The following is a 17,040-nucleotide window of genomic DNA, read 5'->3' as shown; positions in this document are numbered from 1 at the left end:
TGTCTCTCGCTCGCTCTCTGTCTGTCTGTCTGTCTCTCGCTCGCTCGCTCTCTGTCTGTCTCTCGCTCGCTCGCTCTCTGTCTGTCTCTCGCTCGCTCGCTCGCTCTCTGTCTGTCTCTCGCTCGCTCGCTCTCTGTCTGTCGCTCGCTCGCTCGCTCGCTCTCTGTCTGTCTCTCGTTCTGTCTGTCTGTCTCTCTCTCTCGTTCTCTGTCTGTCTCGTTCTCTGTCTGTCTGTCTCTCTCTCTCGTTCTCTCTCTTTCTGTCTCTCTCGCTCTCTCTCTGTGTCTCTCTCGCTCTCTCTCTGTCTCTCTCGCTTTCTCTCTGTGTCTCTCTCTCTCTGTCTCGCGCTCTCTCTCTCTCTCTCTCTCTCTCTGTGTCTCGCGCTCTCTCTCTCTGTGTCTCGCGCTCTCTCTCTCTGTCTCGCGCTCTCTCGCTCTCGTTCTGTCTGTCTGTCTCTCTCGTTCTCTCTCTCTGTCCCTCGTTCTCTCTCTGTCTCTCGTTCTCTCTCTCTTTCTGTCTCTCTCTTTGTCTCTCTCTCTCTTTCTGTCTCTCTCGCTCTCTCTGTCTCTCTGTCTCGCGCTCTCTCTCTGTGTCTCGCGCTCTCTCTCTCTCTCTCTGTGTCTCGCGCTCTCTCTCTCTCTCTGTGTCTCGCGCTCTCTCTCTCTCTCTGTGTCTCGCGCTCTCTCTCTCTCTCTGTGTCTCGCGCGCTCTCTCTCTCTCTCTCTGTGTCTCGCGCTCTCTCTTTCTCTCTCTCTCTGTGTCTCGCGCTCTCTCTCTCTCTTTCTCTCTCTCTGTGTCTCGCGCGCTCTCTCTCTCTCTGTCTCTCTCTCTCTCTCTGTCTCTGTGTGTGCCTCGCTCTGTGTCTGCCTCTGACATCCTAGCGCCATCTAGAGCCCTTTGAAAAATAGACGGAGGAAGGGAGAGCGGGATGAGGAGAGAGAGAAAGAAGCCTTCTCCTGGTTATTTATAGAACTGGGAAGATATTTTTAGCCCAGTGTTGCCATGTGAACGGGCTGTCGGTGTTCCCATGCGGAGCTGACTTCAGCATCCTCTCTCTCCCCTTCTCCCCCTCTCTCTCTTGCTGTCCCTCGCTAGTGCTGTCCCTCTGTCTCGCTAGTGCTGTCCCTCTGTCTCGCTAGCGCTCTCCCTCTGTCTTTCTCTCTGTCACTCTTCTCCCTTTCTCCTTAATCTATTTATTTCTCTAATTTTCTCACTCTGTCATTCATTCCTCCATCTGTCTGTCACTGTGCCCATGATGGAGCCCAACCTGTCCATGAGAGGGACGGTCTGTTTCTCTTCTCCTCCCTCCCTCCCTCCATCTGTCTCTCTCTCCTTTCTCTCTCTTTCTCCCCCTCTCTCAGCCCACACCACTTGTCCTCTCTCAATCCGTCTTTCTTTTAGATGGTTGTCACTCAGTACTGTGGGTCCAGGTGTATCCTCAGGGGTGGGCGTGTTTCCATAGCGTTCCCTTGGGAACGTAGAGTCCTTATTATCATCAACGGACCGTTTGCTTTGAAATCATATGAAATCATGAATAGACAATACAGACACTATGAAATCTGACAGTATGAATCATGAATGTATGTTTGAAGTTACATAGATCGTATGGTACAAATACATTGATTGCACCGGCACCAGAAGTATCATTATCTCATTTGTTTTTTGTGTTTTGTCTTGGCTCTCAACACAGCAGTTTCATAAGTTAAGTGAAGATAGTTTTCACCTTGCCAATCCATCACAATTAAAAAAATAAAAATACATGTCCTACATGGTTTATTGGCATTACGTTTACAAGATAAAGCAGCGGATATGAAGACAGTTGATGAGATGAAACACTTTGATTCTTTCCACTGTATGACATGTGTTTAGGTGATAACTACAGAGCTGTGTGTGTGGTTAAGACCTGTGATAATTAGCAGTGATCTTCACCGTGTTCTTCTCCTCTCCTAGGGTCTGAACGTCATCTTCAACGTGGCTCTGGCCCTCCTCAAGGTGTGATCGGCTTCCTTTACTTTTATTCATGTACTGAGGGTCCAAACCATTCCTTTCATTTTTCAATTACAGACAAATCCTGTTATGGGATTGGACGATTCACACTCAACACAGAAGCCTAAGACTTCGACCTGCCTTTTTTGATTGCTATGAATCAGATTATATTAAAAGGCTTTTTGACCTCAACGGTCTTGAGGTAGAAGAAGTTGGCATTAACCACAGATCCAGAATCAGATGACCCAACCCCGAAATCCCACACTTTCTGAAGAAAACTGCTTTTTAACCAGACTCAAGATACAGACCACAATCCTCTCTCTTACTTATGAACCATTTGACTGATTTAAAAAATATGTATATATATTTTTAGTCACTGTGGGGGATTCTGCAGTGTTTAGTAAATACATGGGAGAGCATCTCTGCTGTCAGAGTATGATGTTCTGTGTAGTACAGTATGGATGACTGGGTTGTAAGAAAGTGGAGTAGTTTGCCTATGTCTCCCTCTGCTGCCCATTTCTTTATTTTATTTAACCGTTATTTTAACAGGGAGTCTTGCTGAGACCAAGGTCTCTTTCACAGATGAGCCCTGCATATCAGTCAATCAATCAAATGTATTTATAAAGCTCTTCTTACTTCAGCTGATGTCACAAAGTGCTGTACAGAAACCCAGCCTAAAACCCCAAACAGCAAGCAATGCAGGTGTAGAAGCACGGTGGCTAGGAAAAACTCCCTAGAAAGGCCAAAACCTAGGAAGAAACCTAGAGAGTAACCAGGCTATGAGGGGTGGCCAGTCCTCTTCTGGCTGTGCCGGGTGGAGATTATAACAGAACATGGCCAAAATGTTCAAACGTTCATAGATGACCAGCAGGGTCAAATAATAATAATCACAGTGGTTGTAGAGGGTGCAACAGGTCAGCACCTCAGGAGTAAATGTCAGTTGGCTTTTCATAGCCGATCATTGAGAGTATCTCTACCGCTCCTGCTGTCTCTAGAGAGTTGAAAACAGCAGGTCTGGGACAGGTAGCACGTCCGGTGAACAGGTCAGGGTTCCATAGCCGCAGGCAGAACAGTTGAAACTGGAGCAGCAGCACGGCCAGGTGGACTGGGGACAGCAAGGAGTCATCAGGCCAGGTAGTCCTGAGGCATGGTCCTAGGGCTCAGGTCATCCGAGAGAGAAAGAAAAAGAGAGAAAATTAGAGGGAGCATAGTTAAATTCACACAGGACACCGGATAAGACAGGAGAAATACTCCAGATATAACAGACTGACCCTAGCCCCCCGACACATAAACTACTGCAGCATAAATACTGGAGACTGAGACATCAATATACATGAAAAGCATAACAGTCATCGAAATCAAACACATTCTTAATTAAAAAGGTACTAAATCAGCCTTTTGAATTTGTCATCACATATTTTTTTAATAAGAGGCCAAAAAAAACCTATTAAGCAGATTTAGAGAACTCAGTGGAGATAGACGGGATCTCCAGAGTTAACCGTCCCTGGTGTCTTGTGCTGTGGTAAAGAATATATGGAAACAGGGAGGGTATCTGGTGCTGCACTAAAGAATATATGGAAACAGGGAGGGTATCTGGTACTGCACTAAAGAATATATGGAAACAGGGAGGGTATCTGATACTGCACTAAAGAATATATGGAAACAGGGAGGGTATCTGATACTGCACTAAAGAATATATGGAAACAGGGAGGGTATCTGGTACTGCACTAAAGAATATATGGTAACAGGGAGGGTATCTGGTACTGCACTAAAGAATATATGGCAACAGGGAGGGTATCTGGTACTGCACTAAAGAATATATGGAAACAGGGAGGGTATCTGGTACTGCACTAAAGAATATATGGTAACAGGGAGGGTATCTGGTACTGCACTAAAGAATATATGGCAACAGGGAGGGTATCTGGTACTGCACTAAAGAATATATGGAAACAGGGAGGGTATCTGGTACTGCACTAAAGAATATATGGAAACAGGGAGGGTATCTGATACTGCACTAAAGAATATATGGAAACAGGGAGGGTATCTGATACTGCACTAAAGAATATATGGTAACAGGGAGGGTATCTGATACTGCACTAAAGAATATATGGTAACAGGGAGGGTATCTGGTACTGCACTAAAGAATATATGGCAACAGGGAGGGTATCTGGTACTGCACTAAAGCGAACGGGAGAGCGGGCGAGCAAACGGGAGAGCGAGAGAGCGGGAGAGCGGGAGAGGGGGAGAGCGAGAGAGGGGGAGCGAGAGCGAGCGCGGGAGAGCGAACGAGAGAACTGGAGAGGGCGAGCGAGAGAACGGGAGAGCGAGAGGGCGAGAGAGAGAACGAGAGAGGGGCGAGAAAGAAGGCGGGCGAGAGAGGGGCGAGAAAGAGGGCGGGCGAGAGAGGGAGGGCGAGAGAGGGAGGGCGAGAGAGGGGGGACGAACGAGAGGGAGGGCGAGAGAGGGGGGACGAACGAGAGGGAGGGCGAGAGAGGGAGGACGAAAGAGAGGGCGAGCGGGAGAACGAGAGAGAGGGCGAGCGAGAGAACGGGAGAGCGAGAGAACGGGAGAGCGAGAGAACGAGAGAGGGGCGAGAAAGAAGGCGGCGAGAGAGAGAGAGAGGGCGGGCGAGAGAGGGCGGGCGAGAGAGGGAGGACGAGAGAGGGAGAACGAGAGAGAGGGCGAGCGGGAGAACGAGAGAGAGGGCGAGCGGGGGGGCGAGCGAGAGAACGAGAGAGGGGGCGAGCGAGAGGGGGCGAGCGAGAGAACGAGAGAGGGGGCGAGCGAGAGAACGAGAGAGGGGGCGAGCGAGAGAACGAGAGAGGGGGCGAGCGAGAGAGGGGGCGAGCGAGAGAGGGGGGGCGAGCGAGAGAGGGAGGGCGAGCGGGAGAGGGCGAGCGGGAGAGGGAGGGCGAGCGGGAGAGGGCGAGCGGGAGGGGGAGAGGAAGGGGGGGCGAGAGGGAGGGCGAGCGAGAGAATGAGAGAGGGAGGGAGGGCGAGAAGAAGGGGGGGTGAGAGAGGGAGGAGGGCGAACGAGGGAGGGCGAACGAGGGAGAGGGCGAGGGAGGGGGCGAGAGAGGGAGAGGGAGTGAACGAGGGAGAGGGAGTGAACGAGGGAGAGGGAGTGAACGAGGGAGAGAGAGAGGGGGCGAACGAGGGAGAGAGAGGGGGGGCGAACGAGGGAGAGAGAGAGAGGGGGCGAACGAGGGAGAGAGAGAGGGGGCGAACGAGGGAGAGAGAGAGAGGGGGCGAGCGAGGGAGAGAGAGAGAGGGGGCGAGCGAGGGAGAGAGAGAGAGGGGGCGAGCGAGGGAGAGAGAGAGAGGGGGCGAGCGAGGGAGAGAGAGAGAGGGGGCGAGCGAGGGAGAGAGAGAGAGGGAGGGGGTGGGCGAACGAGAGAGGGGGCGAACGAGAGAGGGGGCGAGAGAGGGAGGGCGAGCGGGAGAGGGCGAGTGAGAGTGGGAGAGGAAGGGGGGGCGAGAGAGGGAGGGCGAGAGGGAGGGCGAGCGAGAGAATGAGAGAGGGAGGGAGGGCGAGAAGAAGGGGGGGTGAGAGAGGGAGGAGGGCGAACGAGGGAGGGCGAACGAGGGAGAGGGCGAGGGAGGGAGGGAGTGAACGAGGGAGAGGGAGGGAGTGAACGAGGGAGAGGGAGGGGGCGAACGAGGGAGAGGGAGGGGGCGAACGAGGGAGAGGGGGGGGGGCGAACGAGGGAGAGAGAGAGAGGGGGCGAGCGAGGGAGAGAGAGAGAGGTGGCGAGCGAGGGAGAGAGAGAGAGGGAGGGGGTGAGCGAGAGAGAGAGAGGGGGCGAACGAGAGAGGAAGCGAACGAGGGAGAGGGCGAACGAGAGAGAGGGAGAGGGCGAGATTAAAGAGTGGGTAGAAACCATGTGTGAGGTGAACTAGCAGCTCCTGGGAGGGCTATGGTGATGGCTCTTCTATTTGAACCCGTACTTTGTTTCTACACATGGTCTCCTCGCCGATGATACCCATTACTGTCTATTGTTAGATTTTAAAAAGCCTCCAGCTACAACAGAATAGTACTTTCATGCTATTAAAGCATATATTGGTTGTGTGTGTGTGTGTGTGTGTCCGATTGGTCAGGCATGACGGCATTATTCCCGGAGGCTCCCTCTCCTCCTTCCTCTCTCCCCTCCCCTCTATCCCTCTGTCTCTCTCCCCCTCCCCTCTATCCCTCTGTCTCTCTCCCCCTCCCCTCTATCCCTCTGTCTCTCTCCCCCTCCCCTCTATCCCTCTGTCTCTCTCCCCCTCCCCTCTATCCCTCTGTCTCTCTCCCCCTCCCCTCTATCCCTCTGTCTCTCTCCCCCTCCCCTCTATCCCTCTGTCTCTCTCCCCCTCCCCTCTATCCCTCTGTCTCTCTCCCCCTCCCCTCTATCCCTCTGTCTCTCTCCCCCTCCCCTCTATCCCTCTGTCTCTCTCCCCCTCCCCTCTATCCCTCTGTCTCTCTCCCCCTCCCCTCTATCCCTCTGTCTCTATCTCTCTGTCTCTCCCCCTCCCCTTCCCCCCTCTGTCTCTCTCCCCTTCCCCCCTCTGTCTCTCTCCCCTTCCCCCCTCTGTCTCTCTCCCCTTCCCCCCTCTGTCTCTCTCCCCTTCCCCCCTCTGTCTCTCTCCCCTTCCCCCCTCTGTCTCTCTCCCCTTCCCCACTCTGTCTCTCTCCCCTTCCCCCCTCTGTCTCTCTCCCTCTCCCTCTGTGAACTTACCCGCCCCTGCCGGTCTACCATAGTCGTTTAGGAGTGCACGGCAGCAGCACTAACATCTTTTAGCTGTTAGTAGTTAGCCATTAGCTGAGGTGTAGAAAAGGAGGAGGGGGTCTTACATTTTTTTCAGGGATGTCTACCGCGAGCGCATCAACCCTCAGACCTCTCTATCATACCCTTCCCCTCTCCTTCTTCTCTTGTCTTTTAGCACCTCTCTGCCTCAGCCTCTCAGTCACATGCTCTCTCGCTCACTCTCTCTCCCACCGCCCAGCCCCAGCCCAGACCTCTGCATCAGAGCAGCTGTGTTAGCCAGTAGCATCGCAGACCCTTTAGCTGGGCGGGTCTTGAAGGCGAGAGGGGAAGGGAGAGGGAGGAAAAGGAAGGTGGGAGAACCGGTGTGGTTTCTCTCCACATGCCTCCACTAGCAGACCAAACCCAAACCTGTGTCTCCCCCGTTTGACCGAGGCTTTGGACCAGCATAATCTGACACAGCAAAGGACCCTCCTGCAAAGGACCTGGAAGGAAACCTTTACCTTGACTGGAAGGATTTCTACTCTGGATGTGTTTCCTTATGGAGGTCTGCTGGAGGTATTAGATTCAGGAGTCCTTTTTAAAGCCTTTGTGGATGTTTCTCCCTAATTAAACTCCGCTTCTGAGGGCCTTGGCTATTTCAATGCTCCTTTATGGGAGTAAAGGATTTCCTGACAGAAACCGAGACACACACACTCAAGCTTGTGTGTCCTGCTAAGGCTTCCTGTCAGAGCCTTCCCTACTCTGCCTCTCCCTGATCTCTACCACCACTACATCTGTTTCCTCTCTTGGACTCTGAGTCACCATCGTTCATAAAGTCCGTTCAGCTGTTAACAACACAACGCCAAGACGTCACTGTTTGGGATGGAAGCAGCTTCAGCCTAAGGCGGCGTGGCTAATAGACAGAATCACTTCAGTCTCTTCCTCCCCTCAGCTTCCGATGTGTGTTACATCAGAAAGGACCGCTTCGGACGTGAAGGGACTACATCATTTGGAAGGGAGGGATGTTTGTGGACAGATTTTGTGAAGCAAACTCAATCTGCCCTGACCTATATGTCTATAGCGTTACCTCTAGGCTGGAGATGGAAGATTATTGAAGTCTGTGTTTTGTCCTTCGTGTTAAGCCTTGGTCTCGGTTGTGAAAAGAGAGATTTTTGCTCTTTGAAGAAGGTAGGGGGATAAAAAGGTGAAGACTCATTACCTGTCATCTGTTTAAACCGTCTGGCCTCGTGCCTGTCTCGTGCCCCCCCCCAAGTTTTGGGATTTTTTTGTTGTTGAGAAAAGCAGATGAGTATCCTTGCACTGTATTTCCTGCCTCACCGTATCTACATTATGCCGACTGCGCTGGTCAGTTGTGATGAAGGGACTATAGTGTTGTCAGGTCGAGGAGCTATATCGGCTCTCTGACAACGGAGCTTACTGAATGAACCCAACCAACTCACTGATTCTCTGGTCCTCAACCCCACTGGATCCTCTCTACCTGTGGATCTATTCGTGGTGTATTTCTGCTGAGTTTGTATTTTTGGGGGACGACAGGCTTGGCCAGTCTATCTTGAGAAGCTCTGATCCAATACCTCACTGTGTTGTGTGTGTCACTACCCGATGCGGAACTATCGACCTATTCTTTCCCCCAAAAGGTCACTGCTGCCATTCGTTAAGACCTAGCTTGAATTGCCAAACAGCCTAAGAAGAAAACCTCTGCTGGACCCTGACCTGAAGTCTTGGTCGGATTGACCGATATTGACGCGGACTTAGCTTGGACATAGCTGGGACTGCACGCTGCACGCCCTGCACCCTGGCCACCCTGGCCCCAGAGCTGGAGCCTCTCGCCTCTCCGTCCTTCTCTCCCTCCCTTTCCCCCTCCACCCAACCATCACCCCCGATCACTGCAATGCCCACCCAGCTACCAGCGGCACTGCGGATGGGCAGCTGGGGGGCAGAGGAAGGGGGTTCAGCGGAGGAGAAAGCTGGGGAGACAGACTCTGTCTGTAAGGTGATGGGGCTCCTGGGGATGGGCCACCGCCTCTTCGTCCCCAAACTACTTGCGGTGAGAGATGGACTGGATAGGGACTGGGGTTGGGGCAGGGACTGAGATAGGGACTGGGGCTGGGACAGGATATGCGTTAGGCCAGGGATGGGCAATCTTACCCTGCGAGGGCCACTGTTGTCCAACAACATACTTTTGTAATGTAGCTATATTGTTGAATTGTTCAATAGCTTTGGCTGTTAATTTAGTGTTTTGTGTGAATCATCATTATGAAGATGCATCATTATGCCATTGTGTGGTGCTGTTACGTTCAGCCCTATTAACAAGGTCCTCAAACCGTTTTAACCACCCGTCTCACTTGAAGTGACACTACCAGATATCTAGGATCAAAATAGTATTACTCATGGTTAATGTAAAGGGAATTCCAGGTGAACCAAAAGGTGAGCAGACGTCAAATCAATCGGAAATAAATCTGCTTTATTGCAAGTTGCAACATGGAGACAATGTCAGAACAGAAGCAGAGAAACTGTTTAACGGGCCTCTTGGAGAAGGCCCTCTGTTAATCACACAGCACTGACAGTACTGTAAACACCAACACGAGGCTTGTAGGAAGTCACAACGTTGGCTGCTACAGAATCAGGGTGGCACAGATACATTATCAGTGTGCCCTCGACTCTGGTGGTCAAACTGTAACCATAACATTCAACACTAGTAGACATTAGATGCTGGCAGTTAAACAGGTCAAATGTAAAGTATTACTGCTTAGTCTCCAACAATCTGTTCACTAAACTAAAACTACTTGTATTAAATATGTTAATTAAACATACATGGTTAACTCCTGTTTCCCTTCCCTCAAGGGAAAGCATCTGTCTGATCATGTTTATTACATATAAATCCATATCACCAGTAAATAAAATACTGGAAAATAAGTAATCAAATCATTTCCCATTACAGTTGAGTACTATCATCTTTCCAACTTTACTCTACAAAGTTGGCAGTTATAGTGTCATGTTTTCAGACTTCTGTCTCTGTCGTATTCTAGTCTATTGGCTGAGCTTGTCTTCTTTCTCCTCAGACGTCCAAGGAGGACCTGCTTCAGACTGACTTTGAGGGGGCTCTGAAGTTCTTCCGGGTCCAGCTGCCCAAACGCTACAGGGCTGCAGAGAACGCCCGCAGGCTCATGGAACAGGCCTGTAACATCAAGGTAAGAACCATTATTCTCTGTTTTCTGTTCCCCCTGTTTTACACACTGCACTGACCACTGGTCCAAAAGGGAGCTTATGCCTCCGACTGGGCGAAGTCCAGTTTTATTTTCAGAGATGTGAAAGTGTCAGTCTAGTTGAATTGCCTACATGACTTCTAAGCCAGGTTTGCCATAGTCTATCTAACAGGTTATGAGGATATTTACCCTTACCACTCCAGTGTCCCTGCACATTGTACTGTAAATATGGTATTGGCACTGACCCTGTATTTAGCTTACTTACTTTCCCGCGTTCGTCTTATCAGTAGTATTATAACACTTTTTAAAAAGTCAAGTATTTGTCATGTGTTTTTGTTCTACTTTACTTTATTTTTTAGTTCTACTGATATTGTTGCGAAAGAGCAAGCAGGAAAGTCATTTCACTGTACTAGTGCACGTGACAACTTGATATTTCTTTGTTAACATACAGTTGAAGTCGGAAGTTTACATATACCTTAGCCAAATACATTTAAACTCAGTTTTTCACAATTCCTGACATTTTAATCGTAGTAAAAATTCCCTGTCTTAGGTCAGTTAGGATCACCACTTTATTTTAATAATGTGAAATGTCAGAATAATAGTAGAGAGAGTGATTTATTTCAGCTTTTTCCAACAATTGTTTACAGACAGATTATTTCATTTATAATTCACTGTATCATATTCCCTGTGGGTCAGAAGTTTATATACGCTCAATTGGTATTTGGTAGCATTGCCTTTAAATTGTTTAACTTGGGTCAAACGTTGTGGGTAGCCTTCCACAAGCTTCCCACAATAAGTTGGGTGAATTTTGGCCCATTCCTCCTGACAGAGCTGGTGTAACTGAGTCAGGTTTGTAGGCCTCCTTGCTCGTACACGCTTTTTCAGTTCTGCCCACAAATTTTCTATGGGAATGAGGTCAGGGCTTTGTGATGGCCACTCCAATACCTTGACTTTGTTGTCCTTAAGTCATTTTGCCATAACTTTGGAAGTATGCTTGGGGTCATTGTCCATTTGGAAGACCCGTTTGCGACCAAGCTTTAACTTCCTGACTGATGTCTTGAGATGTTGCTTCAATATATCCACATAATTTCCCTTCCTCATGATGCCATTTATTTTTTGAAGTGCACCAGTCCCTCTTGCAGCAAAGCACCCCCACAACATGATGCTGCCACCCCCGTGCTTAACGGCTGGGATGGGGTTCTTCGGCTTGCAAGCCTCCCCCTTTTTCCTCCAAACATAACGATGGTCATTATGGCCAAACAGTTCTATTTTTGTTTCATCAGACCAGAGGACATTTCTCCAAAAAGTACGATCTTTGTCCCCATGTGCAGTTGCAAACCGTAGTCTGGCTTTTTTTATGGCGGTTTTGGAGCAGTGGCTTCTTCCTTGCTGAGCGGCCTTTCAGGTTATATCGATATAGGACTCGTTTTACTATGGATATAGATACTTCTGTACCCGTTTCCTCCAGCATCTTCACAAGGTCCTTTGCTGTTGTTCTGGGATTGATTTGCACTTTTCGCACCAAAGTACGTTCATCTCTAGGATACAGATCGCGTCTCCTTCCTGAGCGGTATGATGACTGCGTGGTCCCATGGTGTTTATACTTGCGTACTATTGTTTGTACAGATGAACGTGGTACCTTCGGGCATTTGGAAATTGCTCCCAAGGATGAACCACACTTGTGGAGGTTTACAAAAAGGTCTTGGCTGATTTCTTTTGATTTTCCCATGATGTCAAGCAAAGAGGCACTGAGTTTGAAGGTAGGCCTTGAAATACATCCACAGGTACAACTCCAATTGACTCAAATAATGTCAATTAGCCTATCAGAAGCTTCTAAAGCCATGACATCATTTTCTGGAATTTTCCAAGCTGTTTAAAGGCACAGTTAACTTAGTCTATGTAAACTTCTGACCCACTGGAATTGTGATACAGTGAAATAATCTGTTAACAATTGTTGGAAAAATTATTTGTGTCATGCGCAAAGTAGATGTCCTAACCGACTTGCCAAAACTATAGTTTGTTGACAAGAAATTTGTGGAGGGGTTGAAAGACTTGTTTTAATAACTCCAACCTAAGGGTATGTAAACTTCCGACTTCAACTGTATTTCCTGTGGAATGGCACACCACATCCGCAGCCCGTCAGTGTGTGGTTATAGATGTTCACTGTTCCTCCTACCTCCTCCCACATGGAGAATATAATGAGCTGAGGTATTTGGGGAATGTGCTGAGGTCAGAAGAAGTGGCCTAAGGCTGCCTGCGTGCGCGCGCACACACACACACACACACACACACACACACACACACACACACACACTGATGGCAGCGGAGCAGCTCCCGTCTCTGTGTGTGTGTGCTCGTATGTTGTGTGCTCGTATGTTGTGTTGTCGTGTGTGTGTGTGTGCTCGTGTGTGTGTGTGTGCTCGTGTGTGTGTGTGTGCTCGTGTGTGTGTGTGTGCTCGTGTGTGTGCTCGTGTGTGTGTGTGCTCGTGTGTGTGTGTGCTCGTGTGTGTGTGTGTGTGTGCTCGTGTGTGTGCTCGTATGTTGTGTTGTCGTATGTTGTGTTGTCGTGTGTGTGTGTGTGTGTGTCTGCTCGTGTGTGAGTGTGTGTGTGCTCGTGTGTGGGTGTGTGCTCGTGTGTGTGCGCTCGTGTGTGTGTGTGTGCGCTCGTGTGTGTGTGTGCGCTCGTGTGTGTGTGTGTGTGCTCGTATGTTTGTGTGTGTTTGTATGTTTGTGTGTGCTCGTGCGTGCGCTCGTTTGTGTTAGTGTGTGTGTGTGTGTGTGTGTGTGTGTGCGCTCGTTTGTGTGTGTGTGCTCGTGCGTGTGTACTCGTGTGTGTGTGTGCTCGTATATGTGTGTGTGCTCGTGTGCTCGTATGTGTGTGTGTGCTCGTGTGTGTGTGTGTGTGTGTGTGTGCTCGTCTGTGTGTGTGTGTGTGTGTGTGCTCGTGTGTGTGTGTGTGTGTGTGTGTGTGTGTGTGCTCGTGTGTGTGTGTGTGTGTGTGTGCTCGTATATATATGTGTGTGTGTGTGCTCGTGTGTGTGTGCTCGTTTGTGTGTGTGTGTGCTCGTTTGTTTGTGTGTGGGTGTGTGCTCGTGTGTTTGTGTGTGTACTCGTAGATTTGTGTGTGTGTGTGCTCGTGTGTTTGTGTGTGTGTGTGTGCTCGTAGGTTTGTATGTGTGTGTGCTCGTATGTTTGTGTGTGTGTGTGCTCTTATGTTTGTGTGTGTGTGTGCTCTTATGTTTGTGTGTGTGTTTAGCTTGCTTTGTAACTGTGTCTCGGTGGCCCTTCTAGTTTTACAGGAAGGAGGAAGAGCGTGATGGAAGAGAAAATTCTCTCCTTCCGCACCCATCCCTGCTCTCTGTATGCATCTCTCTCTCCCTCCACCTCTCCCCTGTGTATGTCTAATGACAGGATATCCTGAGTGTAGACACTCTGCATACGTTATTATGTAATTATTGCCTCGTACAAGCTTGTCTCTAAAAGCTTCTGGAAGAAAATTATCTGCTAAATGTTTGAGTAATATTACTTCACCTTGTCACGTACTGACATGATGTAAAACAATTGTGCCGTGCATGCAAACACACACACTGCACTTGCAGTACTGTGGTGTTATATGCCAGTGTGCGATCTTCTGAGTCATTTTGCTCTGAGAAATGTATTTGCTGTTTACACTGAAGTTTACACATTGTCAGATAGAGGATGGACTGAGAGAGGCAGGCTTTAGGACCGCGAGAGAGAGGAGAGAGCATGCTAGAGCAGGTAGGCAGGCCTTGCATTGACTTCAGTGGACAAGGTGAGCTGAACAGGTGCATTCATGGACTGCCTGCCACACAGTGAGTCAGCAGCAATATGACAAGGAAATGGAGGAAAACTTCTGTCTTTTTCTACTAGCAGCTGTACATTCTGGATCTACTCCAGTGTCGAGAGAGACACACTTTATCTGGGAGAGAGAGAGAGACACTTTATCTGGGGGAGAGAGAGAGAGAGAGAGACCGTGAGCATAGCCTTGCTATTGAGAAAGGCCGCCGTAGGCAGACCTGGCTCTCATGATAAGACAGGCTATGTGCACACTGCCCACAAAATGAGGTGGAAACTGAGCTGCACTTCCTAACCTCCGGCCAAATGTATGACCATATTAGAGACACATATTTCCCTCAGATTACACAGACCCACAAAGAATTCGAAAACTAACCCAATTTTGATAAACTCACATATCTACTGGGTGAAATACCACAGTGTGCCATCACAGCAGCAAGATCTGTGACCTGTTGCCACAAGAAAAGGGCAACCAGTGAAGAACAAACACCATTGTAAATACAACCCATATTTGTTTATTTATTTTCCCTTTTGTAATTAACTATTTGCACATAATGACATTTGAAATGTCTTTATTATTTTGGAACTTCTGTGAGTCTAATGTTTACTGTACATTTTTATTGTTCACTTTTGTTTATTATCTAGTTCACTTGCTTTGACAATGTTGACATATGTTTCCCATGCCAATAAAGCCCTTAAATTGAGAGAGAGAATGACCTTTGGGTGGAGACAAACTCTGCATAGTGACTGAAGAGACAGATGGAACCAGCCTGTACTCTGAGCCTGCATGGCTGTTTGTTTAGCTTTAACCACTCGGAGGAAATCAAATCGACTGGCGGCTAAAATAAGGTATTGACGGTGATTGTGGTGGCCATCGAGTCTCTTGGGAGCTTAACGTGTAATAGCAACCTTCTGAATATCTGGCTGACTGGCCTAGGAACTGCTGTGTAGTGCGAGGGACTTTGATGCTCTGGGGCTGCCTTGACTCTGACCTAGTGTAAGGAGAAATTGTTAAACTGTTATCAACCACTCTCTCCCTTCCTCACTCACTCAAGGGAGGACCATACAAGAAGCAGCGTCAGCACGTCGACCCCCATTGACCTCCCAGAAGACACACAAACACACCAGAATGGCACAACCGTGTGTGTGTCACAGGACCCCACCACTCATGAATTGCCTGATTGGGCAACAGCAGCAGCAGCTCTCTCATCTTGGGATTTCAATTCTCTCTTCAATGTCCTCTGAAGTGACATTATGCCTGAGGTGTTTTGACAGAGAAGAGCCTAGTCTCCACAATTAGCCACTCTATTTTTGCATCTTGTCCTTTTTAAACCCTTTTTTCACATCTTTTTGTGGAAGATGTGTGTGCATGCGTGTTCTCTTCTCTCAGGAGACAAATCTCACGGAGTGAGTCCGAGAGATACTCTCGTCACAGAACTTGGTGTCGTTAGAAGGAATGAAGCAGTGTCTACTGGCGACTACAACCATCATACCCTGTCAATGGAACTATACTTCCCCATGGACAAGTGCAGAGTTGAATCAGTTGTTTATATACCTCATATGTTCATGAGTGCCAAGGAAGGAAATATAAGCCAGCCTGCTCAATTTATATTGTCCTTACATTTCTTTATTGATGTCTGAAGCGGATCAACTTGACTCCTAAGCAGCTTAGTGGAGTACAAGAATTCACTTGCACCTGCTAGTTGGGGACCGACGCTAAGCTTTCAACGACTATCAACACCCCGGATTATGGGGAAATTATTTACATTTCACAGCCCTTAAACACCCTAAGAACAATGTTGAGGAAACTTTGAGACATTTCCAGGACAAAAATAAGATTTATCGACGCCTTGGAACATTTAGGATTTAAATCCATTTAAAACCAACTCGGCATGTCCACCGAAGGGGCATGATTTGATTGATTAATATGATTTCTTCTGCCTGCCTTTGACAGCCCTCTGGGAGACGTTTCATGCTCAGCAGTTTCACCATTTAGAAGAAGTGGAGACGGAGAGAGCAAGAGAGAGGAAGAGAGAGAGAGGGAGTGGTTGCTGTTTCTTAGACGCTGCTCCCTTGAGAGAATGAAGAAGGAATAAAGGATGAGAATGTTGTATACAGTGCCTTTCCCCACCAGGGACATCTCCTAAGAGAACTGGGCAGAGTCTCAGCAGGAACTACTGAAGCTAACGCTAAAGCTTACCACGGTGGGGTCCTGATAAGTCAGGCTGCAGGCAGCGCTACAGACAGCTGTGTGGTTTATTTTTTTTGTGGCACCTTGAATTGAAACATCAGACTCGCTGTGCCTGCAGTCGTTTTTAAATTTTTATTCACATTGTTTCGTTTTGAAACTTTTTTGGGGAGGACACGCAGTGTGTGACGTATGCAGACTGCGGAGGCACTTAACACATCGAGTCATTGTGGTTTGTCTGACAGTTCCAACACTTCCTCACACACACTGAAACACACAGTTGAAGTGTGTGCATATGTGTTGGTGTGTGTAGCCATCTCCGAGTGCGTCTAAACCAAACTTCATCTTACTTAGACCGAAGGGAGTGGAAAATAATACTGGGAGTGCAACCCGAGAGGAGCTGGAAATACGCCACGGATTGGAGGACAAACAAATGGAGGAAAGGAAGAAAGGAGGAGGAATACCAGCCTAGTGGTTCTGAGGAAGAGGGGGAACGAAAGTCACACTATCCTCCTCACAACACGCTTGAGAACACCAACCATCAGAGGGAGAGAGAAATACAACAGGTGTGTTGTTCTGCAGGGCTCCTCCCTCCCTCGCTCCGTTACACCCTCCCTTAGGGGCGTGGCTTGTACCTTGAGGGACAGTGAAAGAGGCCAGTCACTCCTCAGACTCTCTGATAGACCTGTTGACTTCTCTCTTCCTCTCCACTCCTCTCTTCCACCCATTTACTCTTTCCACTTCACCCACCTGTGGAATTGACTTCCCTGTGCCAAGATGATGGAAGAGATCTCTATCACGGTGGCGTACGACGCCCACGTCATCAATCAGATCTGTGAGGAGGATATCCTGGCTAGCCTGGTGGCCCTCTCCAAGCCTCCCAAACCTGTGGTAGGTCTGTCCCTCCTCAGTCCTGGCTACTTTGGCAACTCAACACTGTTCATGCACTCTTTTACTGCCTGAGAACAGCTAAAGGAAACACTGCTTTCTTTTTTTTCAGTAGCGAGAACTATCTTTCCTGCTGTCTTGTAGGAGACGGTGTTGATTGTAGCGTGTGCGTTGACACACTGAAATACATTTGTATTCACATTGTAGTTATAGT

The 17,040-nt window shown here is 48.8% G+C and overlaps 1 protein-coding gene across 7 annotated transcripts in view; it reads left to right on the top strand.

Moving 5' to 3' along the window:
* LOC106574055 (rab GTPase-activating protein 1-like) overlaps positions 1 to 17,040 on the top strand; it is a 158,001-nt gene that overhangs the window by 114,130 nt on the left and 26,831 nt on the right. For 3 of the 7 annotated variants that reach the window (XM_014149586.3, XM_014149589.2, XM_014149591.3), the window contains 2 exons: positions 1,951 to 1,992; positions 9,791 to 9,919. In XM_014149586.3, coding sequence (XP_014005061.1) covers positions 1,951 to 1,992; positions 9,791 to 9,919 — 171 coding nt within the window. Of the gene's footprint in view, positions 1 to 1,950; positions 1,993 to 7,099; positions 8,776 to 9,790; positions 9,920 to 14,893; positions 16,830 to 17,040 lie in introns of those variants that run through there. The other 4 variants (XM_014149587.3, XM_045697322.2, XM_014149590.3 and 1 more) reach the window with 3 other exon arrangements.

Source organism: Salmo salar, chromosome 16 (assembly GCF_965601325.2).
Source record: "Salmo salar chromosome 16, fSalSal1, whole genome shotgun sequence".
Taxonomy (NCBI): domain Eukaryota; kingdom Metazoa; phylum Chordata; class Actinopteri; order Salmoniformes; family Salmonidae; genus Salmo; species Salmo salar.
The sequence above is the reverse complement of the archived record's forward strand: the minus strand, read 5'-3'. Positions and strand labels throughout refer to the sequence as shown.